Source organism: Jaculus jaculus, chromosome 6 (assembly GCF_020740685.1).
Source record: "Jaculus jaculus isolate mJacJac1 chromosome 6, mJacJac1.mat.Y.cur, whole genome shotgun sequence".
Taxonomy (NCBI): domain Eukaryota; kingdom Metazoa; phylum Chordata; class Mammalia; order Rodentia; family Dipodidae; genus Jaculus; species Jaculus jaculus.
Genome location: NC_059107.1, coordinates 159,967,411 through 159,984,570, shown reverse-complemented (window position 1 = coordinate 159,984,570; position 17,160 = coordinate 159,967,411). Strand labels below are relative to the sequence as shown.

At 52.7% G+C, this 17,160-nt stretch overlaps 1 protein-coding gene across 4 annotated transcripts in view; it reads left to right on the top strand.

The window, feature by feature from the left end:
- Arfgap3 (ADP ribosylation factor GTPase activating protein 3) overlaps window positions 1–9,823 on the top strand; it is a 58,765-nt gene extending 48,942 nt beyond the window's left edge. For all 4 annotated transcript variants that reach the window (XM_045152111.1, XM_045152113.1, XM_045152112.1 and 1 more), the window contains 3 exons: window positions 1,927–2,017; window positions 5,993–6,114; window positions 8,859–9,823. In XM_045152111.1, the coding sequence (XP_045008046.1) occupies window positions 1,927–2,017; window positions 5,993–6,114; window positions 8,859–8,876 (231 nt within the window). In that variant the 3' untranslated portion in view covers window positions 8,877–9,823. The remainder of the gene's footprint in view (window positions 1–1,926; window positions 2,018–5,992; window positions 6,115–8,858) is intronic.
- Window positions 9,824–17,160: the final 7,337 nt, after the last annotated feature.

Sequence of the window (17,160 nt, the reverse complement as noted above, 5' to 3'; positions counted from 1 at the left end):
GATGGACTAGACTTGGGAGCGGTATTCCCTGGTGCTGTTCTTACGTGCAGCAGACGTGCAGATGATGGACTAGACTTGGGAGTGGTATTCCTGGTGCTGTTCTTACGTGCAGCAGACGTGCAGATGATGGACTAGACTTGGGAGTGGTATTCCTGGTGCTGTTCTTACGTGCAGCAGACGTGGAGATGATGGACTAGACTTGGGAGCGGTATTCCCTGGTGCTGTTCTTACGTGCAGCAGACGTGCAGATGATGGACTAGACTTGGGAGTGGTATTCCTGGTGCTGTTCTTACGTGCAGCAGACGTGCAGATGATGGACTAGACTTGGGAGTGGTATCCCTGGTGCTGCTCTCACGTGCAGCAGACGTGGAGATGATGGACTAGACTTGGGAGCGGTATTCCCTGGTGCTGTTCTTACGTGCAGCAGACGTGGAGATGATGGACTAGACTTGGGAGTGGTATTCCTGGAGCTGCTCTCACGTGCAGCAGACGTGGAGATGATGGACTAGACTTGGGAGCGGTATTCCTGGTGCTGCTCTCACGTGCAGCAGACGTGGAGATGATGGACTAGATTTGGGAGCGGTATTCCTGGTGCTGCTCTTACGTGCAGCAGACGTGGAGATGATGGACTAGATTTGGGAGCGGTATCCCTGGTGCTGCTCTTACGTGCAGCAGACGTGGAGATGATGGACTAGACTTGGGAGTGGTATTCCTGGAGCTGCTCTTACGTGCAGCAGACGTGGAGATGATGAACTAGACTTGGGAGCGGTATTCCCTGGTGCTGTTCTTACGTGCAGCAGACGTGCAGATGATGGACTAGACTTGGGAGTGGTATTCCTGGAGCTGCTCTTACGTGCAGCAGACGTGGAGATGATGGACTAGACTTGGGAGCGGTATTCCTGGTGCTGCTCTCACGTGCAGCAGACGTGGAGATGATGGACTAGATTTGGGAGTGGTATTCCTGAAGCTGCTCTCACGTGCAGCAGACGTGGATGGTTTCTCGGCTACTCTTCCAGCCCCTCAACTCCGCCGTGTTTCAGGTTGATGGCGGGCTGGGCTGACTCAGTGGTAGCACACTTGTCCGGAATGCACGAAGCCCTGGGCTCCTCCCCAGTAATGGGAAAAATGGTTGCTGACGAGGTGGGGACTGGTTTCTTGAGTGGTGTAGCCACCGGGTGCCCGAGCTCTCATACAGAACCCCGCCCACAGTGACGCAAGCAGTCGGGTTAGACTCGGTGCAACACGCAAGGGGAAAAAGACATCAAAACAGGAAAGGGACTAGTTGGGAAGAAGGGATTACGTGGAACGGAGAGGAAGAGGGAGGACAAAAGAAGATAATGGGAGAGGATTATGACCAAAGCTCACTATATACATGTATAAAAATGTTCAATAAAAAGGTAAAAAATCGCTGAGTGTGGTGGCACATGCCTTTAATCCCAGCACTTGGGAGGCAGAGGTAGAAGGATCACCATGAGTTCCTGAGCACCCTGAGACTACATAGTGAATTCCACATCAGCCTGAGCTAGAGTGAAACCCTACCTCACATTAAAAAAGTAAAAATATCAATTGAAAATTTTTAAGAAACCTAGAAAAAGGAAAAAAACATTGGTGTCATTCAAGTTGATGTCTTACGTGGTGTGATGGGTGAAACTCAGCTTACAAGAGCTCTGTTTTTCTTCGCTCTCTCTGGCTGTCCTCACACTGACCACATCAGCCCTAATGCCCTCCACTGACCTCTCCACCTGTGACCTGCATGCCATGGAGACCCGAGCTTCATGCCACCCGGGGTCCAGCCTGGCAGGGACCATCATGTGGGATGCAGCATGCCCAGGCGAACACACATTCCAGAAGCTCTTCCGCAGTTTTCTTGGCAGACTCACTCTTGAGACCTGGGCTCTAATGCTGCCTTTCCCTTGTCTTCTGCAGTTTGAGGCCCGGGCCCGGCTGGAGAGGCTCTCGGCCAGCTCCTCCATAAGTTCCGCAGACCTGTTCGACGAGCAGAGGAAGCAGACTGCCGGTGAGCGGCCTGCGCGTGAGCGCGGCGCGTTCCCGCGGCGCCTCCCGCTGCCCCTGACACCATGCCACTGCTGCCTTACCCTGTGAGCCAGGGAGAACTGACGTCATTACTCCAAGCAGCCCATGTGGGGAGACCAGGGCATGGAGTTTATGCCACAGCACCCTTGTGAGGTGGCGAGTCAGCTTCCAGAATGCTGCCATAGATGCGTGTGTTCTAGAGCGGGCAGCAGTGTCCTGTGAGGTGCCAGGCCCTCCCTCGCTGTGGGTCATGGGGTGCTTACTCTGTCTGCTGGCTTGTGGGGCAGCTGGACAGCACCCACCTCACCAGGTTGAGGGAGGCTAAATGAGATGCGTGTAAGGTGTTGCCTCATTGGATCTGGCACCCTGCAGGCCCTCAGCCCCACCTCAGGCACACGGAGCTACGTGGGAGCAGGTGGCTCCAGGGAAGACACAGCATGGCTGAGAAATGGGCAGCTGGGCAGGAAGCACTTGTCTCTGCTGTCCCCCTCAGAGTCCCCTCCCCAGTGACAGAGTCTGTCACCCCAGTGCAGCTGTGAGTGCAGACATGAGCCTCAGCGCGGGCCCCTCACTGTCCATTTAGAGCCTTCCTCTGCATCGCTGCCTCAGGCCCGTCCACCCCCTCTCCCCACAGCTCTGCCAGGCTATGTACAGTGCAGGGATGAGGAAGGCCCTGTGGCTAGTGTCCTCTGAGGTCACTTCAGAAGGAGAGCCAAGAGGGGGACAGTCCCAGATGCCAGCACTCGAGGCCCCTGCTCCGCTTTCCAGCACTTTCTCCATATCCAGGAGCTGGGAATGGCTTAGGGAAGGCCCACTTCTGTGTGGCAGCCATCTTGGCAGTCCACATGGCCTTTCAACCACACACATACAGAGAAGGTGCAGGACACTCACAAGTGTCTGGAACCTTTGTGGAGGGCTGGGCATGCAGAGCCACTGTGTCCCTGGGTGCAACCAGGATGCTGGGCTGCAGTGGAGAGCAGTGGCCTGTGTGGCCTGTGCTGGCCGTGTGGCTGGCAGGTGGGCCAGGGCCCAAGTGCGCGAGGTCTGCATGTCGGCCACTGCCTACACTGCGGCAGGGTGGGCCCGGGCAGGGGCCACGGCTCCTTTCTACCTTAGGTGCAGCAGGGTCAGTGGCTACCTAGCTGGGCCTGTCCTGTCAGGCTGCTGCTCCTGGGCTTCGTTCTCCTCTGTGAACTTTCTTCTTCCTGGCGTCTTGTCAAGGCAGCTTCCCGTAGTGACTCCCTCGCGCCCGGCACCAGGGCGTTCAGCACTCCCGGGGGCCTTCGTGCTGGAGCCTGGGGCCGTCAGGCAGGTCAGTCTAGAGACCTAAGCTGCTGAAAACCACCCTGGCCATGTGTGCTTTTCTAACTCAATTTCCTGGAACATTTATTCTGAAACATTATTGTTTGTTTAAAGCGAGCTCTTGGCGATCAAGTGAGAGCACCCTGCCATTATTACAGAGCTGCAGCCAGCTCACGTTCGCCTCCTGCCCTGTCACAGAACAAAGATCTCATCTCTCAGACCTTGTGGGACTCCAGTGAATTCTGGTCCACAGCAACTCAGAGTCTCAAAATAGCCCCTGGGGTGCCAGGCCACGCCGGCCCTCAGCCCAAGCCCTGCTGGCACTCTGCTGTTGGCAGAGCTCGTCCCATCCCAGCCCAGGTGGTTGGGCCTGTGTGACTGCAGCTCTCTCGGGAAGCCTCCAGTCACTGAGCACGCTGGGCTCTTAGTAGATGCCTTCTTTCGTATGTTTGTGTTGAGGTAGGATCTCACTCTGGTCCAGGCTGACCTGGAATTTACTGTGTAGTCTCAGGGTGGCCTCGAACGCACAGTGATCCTCCTACCTGTGCCTCCCGAGTGCTGGGACTAAAGGTGTGCGCCACCACACCAGGCTCCCACTTTTTATTTAGCATGCCCTTCAGCAAAGGTCCAGATGCCCTTCTGTGGCCTCGTCCCGTGTCCCCATGTGTCTTCAGTGGCATTGGGGTGGGCATGGTCTGCCTTCACAGCAACCTGGGAGACAGGTAGAAGCTGTCCCCATGAGACTTAGCCAGAAGCCCTGGCCAGGTCTCAGCGGCCTCTGGAGAGAGAGGGACTGAGTGACATACAGGTGCCACAGTCTTCCTGAGGCAGTGAGTGGGCCCGTAGTTACTCCCATAGACTGCCATTGCCAGGCCTGCCTGGGGAATGGCGGGGTTCTCAGGACCTCAGATGACAGCAGAGGGAGCTCTGTGAGAGCCATTTTAAAGCCCGGCTCAGCCTTCTGTGTTTCTTTCAAGAATGGACTCTGGCCAGGTGTGGTGGTACACACCTTTAATTCCAGCATTTGGGAGGCTGAGGTAGGAGGATCGCCGTGAATTCGAGGCCACCCTGAGACTACAGCGTGAATTCCAGGTCAGCCTGGGCTCGAGTGAGGCCCTACTTCAAAAAAAAAAAAAAAAAAAGTAATGATGATTATAAGTAAACATGCTGTGTTTAAGCCTGGCGTGGCGGCGCACACCTTTAACCCCAGCACGCGGGAGGCAGAGGTAGGAGGATCAATGTGAGTTCGAGGCTACCCTGAGACTACATAGTGAATTCCAGGTCAGCCTGGGCTAGAGCGCGACCCTACATCAAAAACCCCAAACTAAGGGTAAACTCATGGCTCTAGTCACTCGGAACGTGGCTTCTGGGCTGTACACTGTCACCCCCGCAGTGCACGGAGCCGCCTCTCTGCGTGGGTGCGTGTCTACTGCGTTGTGAGCACCTGGGAGAGGGACAAGCCAGCATGGTGTCGGGCCAGAGGCCAGGAGTTCAGCCGTCCTGGGGGGTGTGGGCCCCTGTGGTCTGAGCTCAGTGTGAACTCAGAGCCTTCACCTGGCTATCTGCCGCCTGCCCGTGTCTGTCAGCAGTGCTCCGAGGTTCTGCGACGCGGGTCTGTCTCCCATGGCACCTCCCTGAGGGCATCACCCAGTGGCTGCTCTGCCCAGCTCAGAGAAGTGTGTTTTGTTTATTAGATTCATCATTCTGGGACCCTCAGAAATGGCTTTTCTCTTGATTTGTCTCCATTTCAGGGAACTTGGCACATGATAATGGATTAAAGAAGATCCATTTTCTGAGGAGCCGAGGAGCTGTCCCCGTCCTCCTGAGGGAGGTGGGCTCTGGGCCACTCTCAGGCTCCTCTGTCCCCAGCCCCAGCGTGGGCCTGTCTGCCTGCCTGCTCTGTGGCCTCTGCCCCCCTGGCCTCCTGCTGTCAACATGGCTGATCCTTCCCCTCCTTCTCCCACAGTGAGCTTTCTAACCAGATCAGCCGAGCTTGTTGGCCCTACCCTTGGGTTGGTGTGTCCCTCTACACCCACTCTCTCCCCAGCTTCGTGTCTTGTTCACTACCTGTGCCTCGTTCCAGCTACCTTGAGCCCGTGGAGGCCACGGCACACTGGGAAGGGGGCGAACGCGCTGCCTGCTCCCTGGGGCCTCCTAGCGTGCTGTGCCTCACGCGTCAGGCAGGAAGCCCTCACGTGACCTCCCCGATCAAAGTGACAAAGTGATCAAAGCCCCCTACTTTGGGGTTAGGGTGTACTTCTGTTTTCTGTGCCCTTGGCACCTGGCAGCCTGGGAGAAAGCCCTCAGCCAGCATTGGGTTGAACAGCTCAACAAAGGAGATGACGAATAAACACAATGCCCTCTAGGCCCTGGAGCCTGCTGCTGCCCGGTGAGGGAGCCGTGGCCCCTTTCCCAGCACCCCAGTGTCGTCACAGTGGGGAGCGGCTGTGGTACTGTGTTTGCTTTAGCACAAACCATATTCCCTACTGCTGTGGTGTCCAGAGGAGCTCGGTGGCGGGGCCGGCCTTACACAGTCTGGCCCTGCCGCCGACTCCCTCTCTGGACATGTCTGCTGCCTGGGAGGAGGCCGGGCTGCCGCTCACTGAGTTGAGAGCTCTGGGAACCGCGCAAGCCAGCGTGTGCTCTGTGTGTGCAGGAAACTACAACTTCTCGAATGTGCTGCCCAATGCCCCTGACATGGCCCAGTTCAAGCAGGGTGTACGGTCTGTCGCTGGAAAACTGTCCGTCTTCGCTAATGGAGTCATGTCTTCCATTCAGGTCAGTGAACGGGGCTGTGGCTCCCAGGAGCTGTGGCCTGCAGCTATGAATGGGAGGCTGAGCCTCCTCTGCAATGGTGGACAATCAGATCATATATTACTGATTTCTGTGTTTGATAGTGAGTGACCCAGGCATCAGGAAAAGCTCCAGACCACTAGACTGTCGTCCAGGCCATGTGGATGTGGGAAGCTGAGGCAGGAAGATCACAAGTTCAAGGCCAGACCAGGCTACATGATGACACTTTGTCTCAAAGCAAAAAATTCCAAATTATGACTAAGAAAATTGTTACTGGAATTGTCATGATAATCACCTAGCTTTCCCCCCCTAGATTGAAAGAGTTATCTAAAAGACTAAAATGACCCATACCTGCTGGGTGGGCTCAGTAGAGTGCACGCCTCTTGTCCAGCATGCACTAGCCCTGGGTCAGATCCCCGGTCCCAGTAACCAGGCCAAGTGGTGCATGTCTGGATTCCCAGGTAGAGAGGACTGTCAGAAGTTCAAGGTCATTCTTGGCTACATGGAGGCTTTCAGACAGCCTGCAATCCACGAGAGTTCTCCTCTGGCCTCTGCACTCATGAGCATCTGCACACACACCACGCCACATGCAAAAACAATAAGACAAGCCAAACTGTAATCTCTTTGCTCTGGAATAACTTTTATTAATGTTTTAGTCTATATTCATATCTTTTGGGGGGTTTTTTTTGTTGTTGTTGTTTTTTAAAGGTAGGGTTTCACTCTAGCCCAGGCTGACCTAGAATTCACTATGGAGTCCCAGGCTGGCCTCGAATTCACGGAGATCCTCCTACCTCTGCCTCCCAAGTGATGGGATTAAAGGTGTGCGCCACCACGTCCAGTTATTCATATCTTTTTAAAATTAAAAGGGAACTCTAGGGTGTTTGCTTCTGCCTTCTCTTGGGCAGGACCCCTGGGTTCTTTCCCTCTCTTGAGCTCTACAATCCCTATAATAAAATCTTTCTAAACTTCTTAAAAAGGGAATTCTATTGTCTATATGGTTTTATATACAACTTTTCTTGGTAACATTGTTGTCATGTGCATTTCTACATAATTTTAAATTCTGAAGAAACAATATTCTGTGGAGTGAAAGTACATCAAATTTGTTTATCCTCCACATTTAGAGCATTCAGACTATGTTTCAACTTTTAACAGCGTTTTTCGTTAGTGTTGATTCATTGTACCCGGGCTTGGTTGCACAGTCATTTTCACACAGTTAATGCACTTGGAGCGTATCCCTGCCCCTCCCCCCACCAACCTTCCTTGCTCCTCTAGAGCTTCTCTTCTATTTTCATGTCATGTATGCATACATACGGGACTTGATGTATCTGTATATAATCTAGGAACCATAAATGAGAGAGAACATATGATACTTATCTTTCCAAACAGAGCTTAATTCACTTCCTGTGCAATGAAGCAAAGGTGGGACCCGCTCGTACATAACAGTGAAGGCCAGGCCACATGATGCGACGGGAGGGCTTGTTCTGATGCCTTCTTGTTTGCGTCAAGTTCTTTTTGTTGTTGTTTTTAAAGATTTTTGGTTTTTTTTGTTTGTTTATTTGTTTGTTTGGTTTTGGTTTTTTGAAGTAGGGTTTCACTCTAGCCCAGGCTGACCTGGAATTCACTATGTAGTCTCAGGGTGGCCTTGAACTCACTGCAATCCTCCTACCTCTGCCTCCCCAGAACTGGGATTAAAGGAGTGCACCACCACACCCAGTTTAAGATTTTACTTTTATTTATTTATTTAGGGTCTGGAGAGATGGCTTAGTATTTAAGGCGTTTGCCTGCAAAGTGAAAGGATCCCAGTTGGATTCTCCAGAACCCACATAAGCCAGATGCACAAGGGGGCGCATGCATCTGGCTTTTGTCTTTGTCTCTAATAAATAAATAAATAAATAAAATGTATTTTATTTATTTATTTGAGGGGGGATGAGAATGGGCACACTAGGGCCTCTAGCCACTGCAAACAAACTTCAGATGCATGCGCCACCATGTGCATCTGGCTTATGTGAGACTCAGAGAATCGAACCTGGGTCCTTAGGCTTTGCAGGCAATCACCTTAACCGTTAAGCCATCTCTCCAGCCCTGCATCAAGTTATTTTAGAGGATTCTGTTAGTGTCAAACATGGCTCGGGCGAGTAAACTGAGTTACATGGTTACTTGTGGGTCCACGAAGGCGAATGCCCCCCAGGTAGCCACTGCTGTGTCCTTGGGTGGGAGCAGGAAGCCAGCCCTTCCCACTGAGCTCTCCCAAGTCGGGGTGTGGAGGGCTCTTCCTCGGGTGAGCCTTTGCTCAGAGACCACAGGACCCCTCACCCTCCTCTGTCCTGCTAGTAGTAAGCACCCATCCCTATGTTCTAGATGATCACCCCAATTTAGAGTACCCCACTTAGGTTCCTGTTTTAGAAGTGAAGAAATAAAGACAGGGAGATTGCTTCATTACAAAATCAGCAACGACCCAAAACTTAGGTGACAGACCACACACATTTCCCCTGGCTCTGTTGCCCACGCTCCCAGGGAGCGCGGTGCGGGACCCGAGCGTGCACGCGCCCTGCCAGCCTCTGTGCCACGCCGGCCCGGCGGAGGCCCTCACTCCACTTGCAGCCTGATGCGAGGTTGTGTCTGTGCCAACTGCAGCCTGTGGTGCAGGGTGCAGGGTGGAGGGGGAGGAGGCGGACGGATGGACAGTACCTGGTGGTGATTGTGGTCTGGTTCTCTGGTTTGCTCTGTAGGATCGCTACGGCTCTTAATCCTGATTTCATGCGGTGCCTGTCCTGGCAGAACCCTACTTCTGTGACTGGGACCACATCAGACCAGGCTGCAGCGCTGACTCCTCTGTTCACTGTCCACATCATGTCTGCACACTTCTGATTTTTACATTTCCTTTGAGAAACTCCTGTATCCTGACTAGTGGAAGCTTCACTGTGGTTTCTGTTGTAGCTTAGCTCCTGTACACCCTCCCGTGGTCATACCCAAGCATAGCCTTGCTGTAGATTTTTGGACTCTTTAGTTCTAACAGCTATGGACCCAGAGACACCGACCTGCCCCTCCCACTGTGGAGCGGGGCTGGGGGGGTCTCCCTGGGCCATGAGCCAGGGCTGCCAGAGGGATAAGAGGCTAGAAACATCTCCCCAAGTTCACAGCCCACGTGTGTCATTGAGAAGAAGCGCACAATGAAAACAAGACCAAAACTGGCCAGCGTCTAATCGGACAGGTAGCCTTGTTGGCATTTCCACACTCCGAGGAGACCCTATCCCTCGAAAGTGACTCTGTGCTCCATGGATTTAAATACCTGCAATGGGCTCTTGTAACGAGCCCATGCTTCTACAATGCCAAGGTGTGCTATTTGAACTTGTGAGGAAAGCACGCGAGAACTCCCTAAGTGTGCTTACCATGGATGAAGAGTTAAACCATGAAGGAGGAAGACACGGCTCAGAGAGCAGCTCAGTGATGGGAACAGTGATTGTGATTGGGTAGCTTTTTATCTTGACCTTGAGACTCCAAAAGTTACGAGATGTATGTAAATCAATAAAAATAATTTGGCTGTGTTTTAGACAGCACTGGAATATATTGTTCAACACAGTGAAATATATTTGAAATTTGATGAACCAAAAATGTAATTTCAGATGAATATTTTGTGAATCTTTCTTAAAAGCTCAAATTTGTAGACTTCTAAATATAACAGACCATCACAGCACAGCGTGTTGCCTGAATTTTTTTCCCACAGTAATAAATCATAGGGTCTATGGGCCTGATACGCAGTTGTCCGTAATGGGATCTTGTTCATTGTACAGAAGAACAGTGGAGCTCCCTGTGAAGATAAGGACCTGTCTTTGGGACGGGAGTGGGCTGCCCTGACAGGACACGCAGATGGCCTAGTGGTAAAGTGCTGCTACGTGAGCGCGGGGACCAGAATCCACTCCCCGGAAACCCACCTGAAGCCACACCCGGTAGCGTGAGCACACGGCATCCCCGCGTGCTCCTGTCACGATGGGAGGCGGAGGGAGGGAGAGGTGGTTCAGTGGTCAAAGGCACTTGCATACAAAGCCTGACAGCCTGAGGTTCAATTCCCCAGCACCCACATACAGCCAGATGCATAAAGTGGCACATGCATCTGGAATTCATTTACAGTGGCTGGAGGTCCTGGCGTGCCCATTCTGCCTGTCTCTGTCTTCTAGCTCCCTCTGCTTGCAGATAAATTTTTAAAAGATGAAAAACAACAAAAAGGTGGGAAGCAGAGGGATGAAGAGGTGGTTCAGTGATTAAAGGCACTTGCATGCAAAGCCTGACATCCAGGGCTCAATTCCCCAGCACCCATGTAAAGCCAGATGCACAAAGTGACACAGCATCTGGAGTTCGTTTGCTGTGCCAGGAGTCCCTGGCTCTCCCATTCATTTTCTGTGTGTGTCTGTTTCTTTGTGTGCCTCTCTCTCACATAAATATGTATATATGAAGGGAAGCAAAAACTAGAAAACCCATCCCAGGAGGCTTTTGAGCCACCTAGCATAGTGAACAAGAGGCTCTACCTCAAGTTGGAAGGCAAGGACCAACACTCACGGCTCACCTATTTCTCCTCCATACAAGCACACGCTGGCACACATGCATACACACATGCACCAAGGAAGACGAAGAGCACAGATTTAAGCCTGGCTTGGTGGCACACAACTATAATTCCAGCACATTCATTTTCTTGAAGCTCTGAAGGTCCCGGTGCACCCATTCAGTCTCTTTTCTAGCTCTCTCTGCTTGCAGATAAATTTTTTAAAATGAAAAAAAAAAAGAAAAAAGATGGGAGGCAGAGGGATGAAGAGGTGGCACAGTGGTTAAAGGTGCACGCCTTTAATCCTAGCATCCATGAAGCAGAGGTATGAAGATTGCTGTGAGTTTGAGGGCAGCACAGGCTAGAGTGAGAATCCACCTCAAAAAGAAAGACTGGCGTGGTGGCGCATGCCTTTACTAACAACACTGGGGAGGCAGAGGTAGGAGGATCGCTGTGAATTTGAGGCCACCTTGAGACAACATGAATTCCAGGTCAGCCTGGGCTAGAGCGAGACTCTACCTCAGAAAAAAAAAGAAAAGAAAAAAGAAAATGATCCCAGCATGGTGGCACACACCTTTAATCCCAGCACTCAGGAGGCAGACATAGGAGGATTGCTGGGAGTTCGAGGCCACCCTGAAACTCCATAGTGAATTCCAGGTCAGCCTGGGCTAGAGTGAGACCCTACCTTGGAAAAAAAAAAGAAAGAAAGAAAGAAAGGCAAGAGAGCTAGGGAGATAGATGGCTCAGTGAGTGAAGTGTTTGCCATGCAAGCATGATGAGGACCTGAATTGGGGACCCCAAAATCCATGTAAAAATACCACATGTGGCGGCACATGCTTATAATCCCAGCATTGAGCAGACAAAGGCAGGAGGAGCCCTGGGGCTGGCGGGCGGGCTTGCCTAGCCCCATCAGTGAGCTCAGGGTTCAGTGAGAGACCCCATCTCAAAAGTAAGGTGGAGAGCAAGAAAAGAAACCTAATGTCAACTTCTCACCTCCACTTGCTTGTGCACACATGTGCACCTTCCCACACTCGTGTACACACACACACACTGGTGGTTTGAGTGTTAAGTGTCCCCTATAGACTTACTGGCTCAAATACTTAATCCCCGGCACTGTTTCAGGTTGTGAAACCTTCAGGATCTGGAGCCTCGCTGGCAAAAATGTATCAGCGAGGGCCAGCCTTGGGGTGCCACAGCCCAGCCTCCCTCACTGCTAACGAGACCAGGTGAATCGCGCTCCCCGATCCTGCCATGTCTTCCTATCCACAATGGTACACTTCCCTCCAGAACTGGAAGCTGCCAGGCATGGTGGTGCACACCTCTAATTCCAGCACTCGGGAGGCAGAGGTAGGAGGCACAGTGTGAGTTTGAGGCCAGCCTGGGATGACAAAGTTATACCTCAAAAAAAAAAAAAGAAAAAGAAAAAGAAAAAAACTAAGCTGAAATGAACCCTTTCCTTCTTTAAGCTGCTTCCGGTTGGGTATTTTGACCACAAGAAAGTAACTGATATCACTTAAAGGAAAAAAGAAAGAAAATGAGAGAGGGCTGGAGGGATGGCTTAGTGGTTAAGGTATTTCCCTGCAAAGCCAAAGGACCCAGGTTCAATTCCCCAGGACCCAAGTTAGCCAGATGCACACGGGGGCACATGTGTCTGGAGTTCGTTTGCAGTGGCTGGAAGCCCTGGTGCGCCCATTCTCTCTCTCCCTCCCTCTTGCTCTGTCAAATTAAATAAATAAATAAAAATAATATATTGAAAAAAAAAAAGAAAATGAGACAGGAAGAGAAAGAGAAAAAGATGATGGGATGTAGGTTGGGCCATGGAGCTTTGGAAAGATGTTTCTAAGCTTTTGTTCTTGAGCAGAGCCAGTGCGGGGCCAGGAGGCACTTCAGAGCCCTTGTGCCAAGAGGAATAGCGGTGCCACCCCCTCGGCATGCCTGGCCCCCTGTGCTGGGTAGCTGCCTTTCCTACGTGTGGTGTGCTCTGCCTCCTGACCCCCTTAGAATGGGAGTGTCCAGGCATAAAGTTGCTGTCTGCCTTGCTCACTAATGTTTCCCCTGCCTCGGGTGTGTCCTGAGGGACTGTTACGTTGGGAGGAATCTCCTCCCACCGCTACGAAGGTGATTTGAGGGTAGCAGAAGACACTGGCTGAGCGCGAGTAGCAATAACTCTGGACCCGGGGCCTGGCTTTGACACGCGTGTCCGCAGCATGCGTGTGGGAAGTCAGAGGACCTTTTTTGGTTTTGCTTTGTTTTTGGAGGTAGAATCTCACTCTAGCCCAGGCTGACCTGGAATTCACTGTGTAGTCTCAGGGTGGCTTTGAACTCATAGTGATCCTCCTACCTCTGCCTCCCAAGTGCTGGGAATAAAGGCATGTGCGCCACCATGCCTGCCCAGCTCCATTTTCAGTCGGGGTCTCTGCATTCTCCATGGGAGTCAGCCCACGAGCTTTGGGGTTCTCTTGTCTCCACCCCCTCCTCGCTGAAGACACCCTGGGGTTACAAACGCTTGTGCTCCATGTCTGGCTTTATGTAGGCTCTGCGGATCTGAATTCACATCACTAGGTTTGCATAGTAAACACTTCACCCACTCAGCCATCACCCCAGTCCTGGGCCTTTTTTTAAAAAAAATTATTTATTTATTACAGTGAGAGAGAGAGAATGGGCGCTCCAGGGCCTCCAACCACTGCAAACAAACTCCAGACGTGTGCACCACCCTCTGCATTCGGCTCACGTGGGTCCTGGGGGAATCAAACCGAGGTCCTTGGGCTTTCCGGGCAAGGCCCTTGTCCTATTCGTTGTTGGCTCATTTCGCTTGGTGACTACCCCTTTCCGGTCCTCATCCTGCCCTGACATCTGTCGACACTCAGGGTCATGAAAGCGGCTGACTCCAGAGCAGACGGTGACAGCCCCGTAGGGAGGTGGCCCCACAGAGCCCCACCCCCGTGCAGCTACCCGTCCCCACGGACAGCAGACCGCCCTGCTCGGCGTGGTCATGAGGCCTGTGTCTGCCCCGTGTCCCATGATCCAGTCACGGAGGGCCACGTGCGTGTTCCCCTCCGGCCCATGTGTCCGTGTTTGTAGTTCTTATCACGTTGCTTGCCCAGCCGTTTGTTTTGCCGACAACCCTAACTCCATGGCAATGGCACCTGCTGCCAGTCCCACTGCCTGGCATCTGTGTAAGTCCCACCGAGGCAGCCTGCATCATGCAGGGGTACTTCCCAGAGAGGCTGTTTCCACACCAGCTGGATCCAGGGCTCTGAGGCACTGCCCACCCCTGTACCAGCCGACACTTCCCGCCCCCAGGCCTCAGTTCCTGTCTCCACTCAACCTTCTTCCCTGTCACATGATTGGCTGTGCCCCTCCTCTGCACGGGTGGAGGCTGACTGGGGCCTCCCCAGGGGCTCCAGGGTGCAGCGCCCAAGGCTCCGTTCACACCTGCACTACCCAGCCATTGCAGTCCAGCTTGCTTGCTCCTGCGGGGGACACTTGTCTCCAAATGCAGCTCCCCATGGCCAGGCTGCCTCTACCCCCATCGCCTTCCCTCCCAACCTCCCTGGTTCTCTCACGTGACTGTGGCCACGGTGAGGATCCAAGGGAAAGAGTCCACAGTGCCTGGGGCCAGGGCTGGGAGTCGGGGCACCCGGCTAATGGTGAAAAGGACTGCTAGGAAGTTCAAATGCAGCCTGAGGAAGCCAAGGCGAGGCATGAATGGCAGGCACAGGGCACGTGAGGAAGAGCAGGCCAGGGCAGGAAGTCAAGGGCTTGGGCTGCCCCTGCAGGTCTGATCTGACTGTGGGCGGCCAAGCTGGGTCCCAGCCAGGAGCTCCAAGGAGGCTGTCCCCGCCTCGCCCCGCCTGAGTCGTTAGGGAAGGACAACTTTCAAAGCCACGAGGCTGGGACGGTCCAGGGTGGAGGGTATGGACAGGAAGAATGGGTTTACTTAAGGAATCAGCAAAGAAGACAAAGGACAAACCGTGGAGGGAAGGAAGTCCTGACAGAAGCATCCCAGGGCCGAGTGACAATTAGGAGTGAGCTCCTGTAGAAATGTGCCGTCGCCTATGCGCCCGCCTGCGTCCATTAAGGCTTGTGGCCCGCTGCTGGGAACACAAGTATTTTTGTCTCACATCAAAGTACCCGGAAGTAAGTAATCTGGGCTTTATATTGTAAACACCAAATGAATTTCATGACAGATCCTACTAGTTATCTATTTCTAGGCAATTTCACAGCATGACCTTCATCCGTAAGCGCTCAGAAGGGCCGACTTCGCTCCAGCGATCACGTTTTCAATGCCAGACAGGCGGGAAGAGAGGATGGGCAAAGGGGAAAAACGGAGTATGTTAGATGTCCCATCTCTTCTTTTTTGCTTACATCTTTTTTTTGTTTGTTTGTTTGTTTTTGTTTTTCGAGGTAGGGTCTCACTCTAGCCCAGGCTGACCTGGAATTCACTATGTAGTCTCAGGGTGGCCTCGAACTCACGCGATCCTCCTCCCTCTGCCTCCCGAGTGCTGGGATTAAAGGCGTGCGCCACCACGCCCGGCTCTTGCTTACATCTTAATAGTTAGAAATTGTCGTGAGTTGTCTGGCGTGGTGGCGCACGCCTTTAATCCCAGCATGCAGGAGGCAGAGGTAGGAGGATCGCTGTGAGTTTAAGGCCAGCCTGAGACTACGTAGTAAATTCCAGGTCAGCCTAGGCTAGAAAGAGACCCTACCTCAAAAAAAAAAAAAAAAGAAAGAAAGAAAGAAAGGAAAAGAAAGAAAAATTGTGGGTCCGTGGCTGCAAGAGAAGAAATACTTATTGTTATTTAGCTGTTGGCACTGGTTCTAGTAGCAGAGCAAGGCCTGAGGCGCTGTGTCCAAGTTGCCCTCTGCTGCTCCAAACACATGCGCCACTTTGCACATCTGGCTTTACGTGGGTACTGGGAACTGAACCTGGAGCCATCAGGCCATGCGAGCAAGTGCCTTTAACTGCTGACCCATCTCTCCGACCCACTTGTGTCTTACAAGTGAGGAAACTAAGGTGCCAAACTACTAAGAAGCTTGCCTAGCCTGCTGTGACCCCCCAGAAGAGGCCCCGGGCCCCCCCGCCCCTCCCGGTCTCCTGGTCTTGAGCTGAGGTGCACCGGCTCCGGGCCACGTGCCATTGCTCTGCCACTTACAAGTCGGGGCCCTGAGGGCTCTGATCTGCAGGAGCCTGTGGTGGACCTTTCCTTCTGGCCACCTGGGGGAACGCTGTACCTTTCTCTGCCTCACAAACCGAGAAGAGGGCTTTTCTGGCCATTGGGTGAGCCAGATCTTCAGGCTTTTCAGATGAAACATCGATTTCCTGGGTGTCTCTCAGCCCAACGCTGGGCAGCTGGTCTGGAGGAGACCATACTATTAGGGATGTGAAGGGCCAGAGTCCCTGGGTGGAACAAAGGGGCCAGATAAGGGTAGCTGCTGGGTTGCTCTTGGGTCTTAGCCTTGGGAGGGACAATGAAAAAGTGACTGCGCCCAGAGAAGCATGAGAGGAGACAGCTGAAGGGAGCAGGTGGCTGCCCGCTGTAACATGACCTCCCGGGCACCCGCAGGACCTGCAGAAAAGAAAAGCGCTCTGCGGAGCAGGCAATGGCTTCCACTCCTGCCAGACTTAGGCACGGTGCCAGCGGGCAGATTCAGCTGTGCCTCACTCTGGGTGCCAGAGACTTAGCTGCCTGCTGTCTCAGATGTGGGGAAGCTCCTGCTGGATCCTCTCCTCAGCCCTCTGATTTGTTTTCTACTTTAAATTTCTGTTTTCTTTTTTTTTTTTTTTTGGTTTTTTGAGGTAGGGTCTCACTCTAGCCCAGGCTGACCTGGAATTCTCAGGATGGCCTTGAACTCACTGTGATCCTCCTACGCTGCCTCCTGAGGGCTGGGATTAAAGGTGTGCACCACCATGACCGGCTCTAAATTTCTTTAACTTTTTTTTAAAAATTATTTATTTATTTATTTGAGAGCGACAGACACAGAGAGAAAGACAGATAGAGGGAGAGAGAGAGAATGGGCACGCCAGGGCTTCCAGCCTCTGCAAGCGAACTCCAGACGTGTGCGCCCCCTTGTGCATCTGGTTCACGTGGGACCTGGGGAACCGAGCCTCGAACCGGGGTCCTTAGGCTTCACAGGCAAGCGCTTAACCGCTAAGCCATCTCTCCAGCCCTTCTTTAACTTTTATTTACTCATGTGTGTGCGTGTATGTATTTGTGGGGAGGGGGGCTCATGCACAGTGCATGTAGAGGTCAGAGGACAGTTTCAAGGTGTCCTTCCTCTCCTTCCACCTGCTTGAGAGACAAATCTCCCTTGTTTTATAGCTTAGGACTAACTGGGGGACAAGCTTCTGGATTCTCCTGCTTCTGCCTCCCATGGCTGTGCATGCACTGGGGTCACAGGTGCATGCTTCATTTTGCCTCTGGCTTTCTGTGGGAGCTGAGAAGCACAAACTCGGGTCAGCAGGCTTACAAGAAAGTGTCATCTCTCCAGTC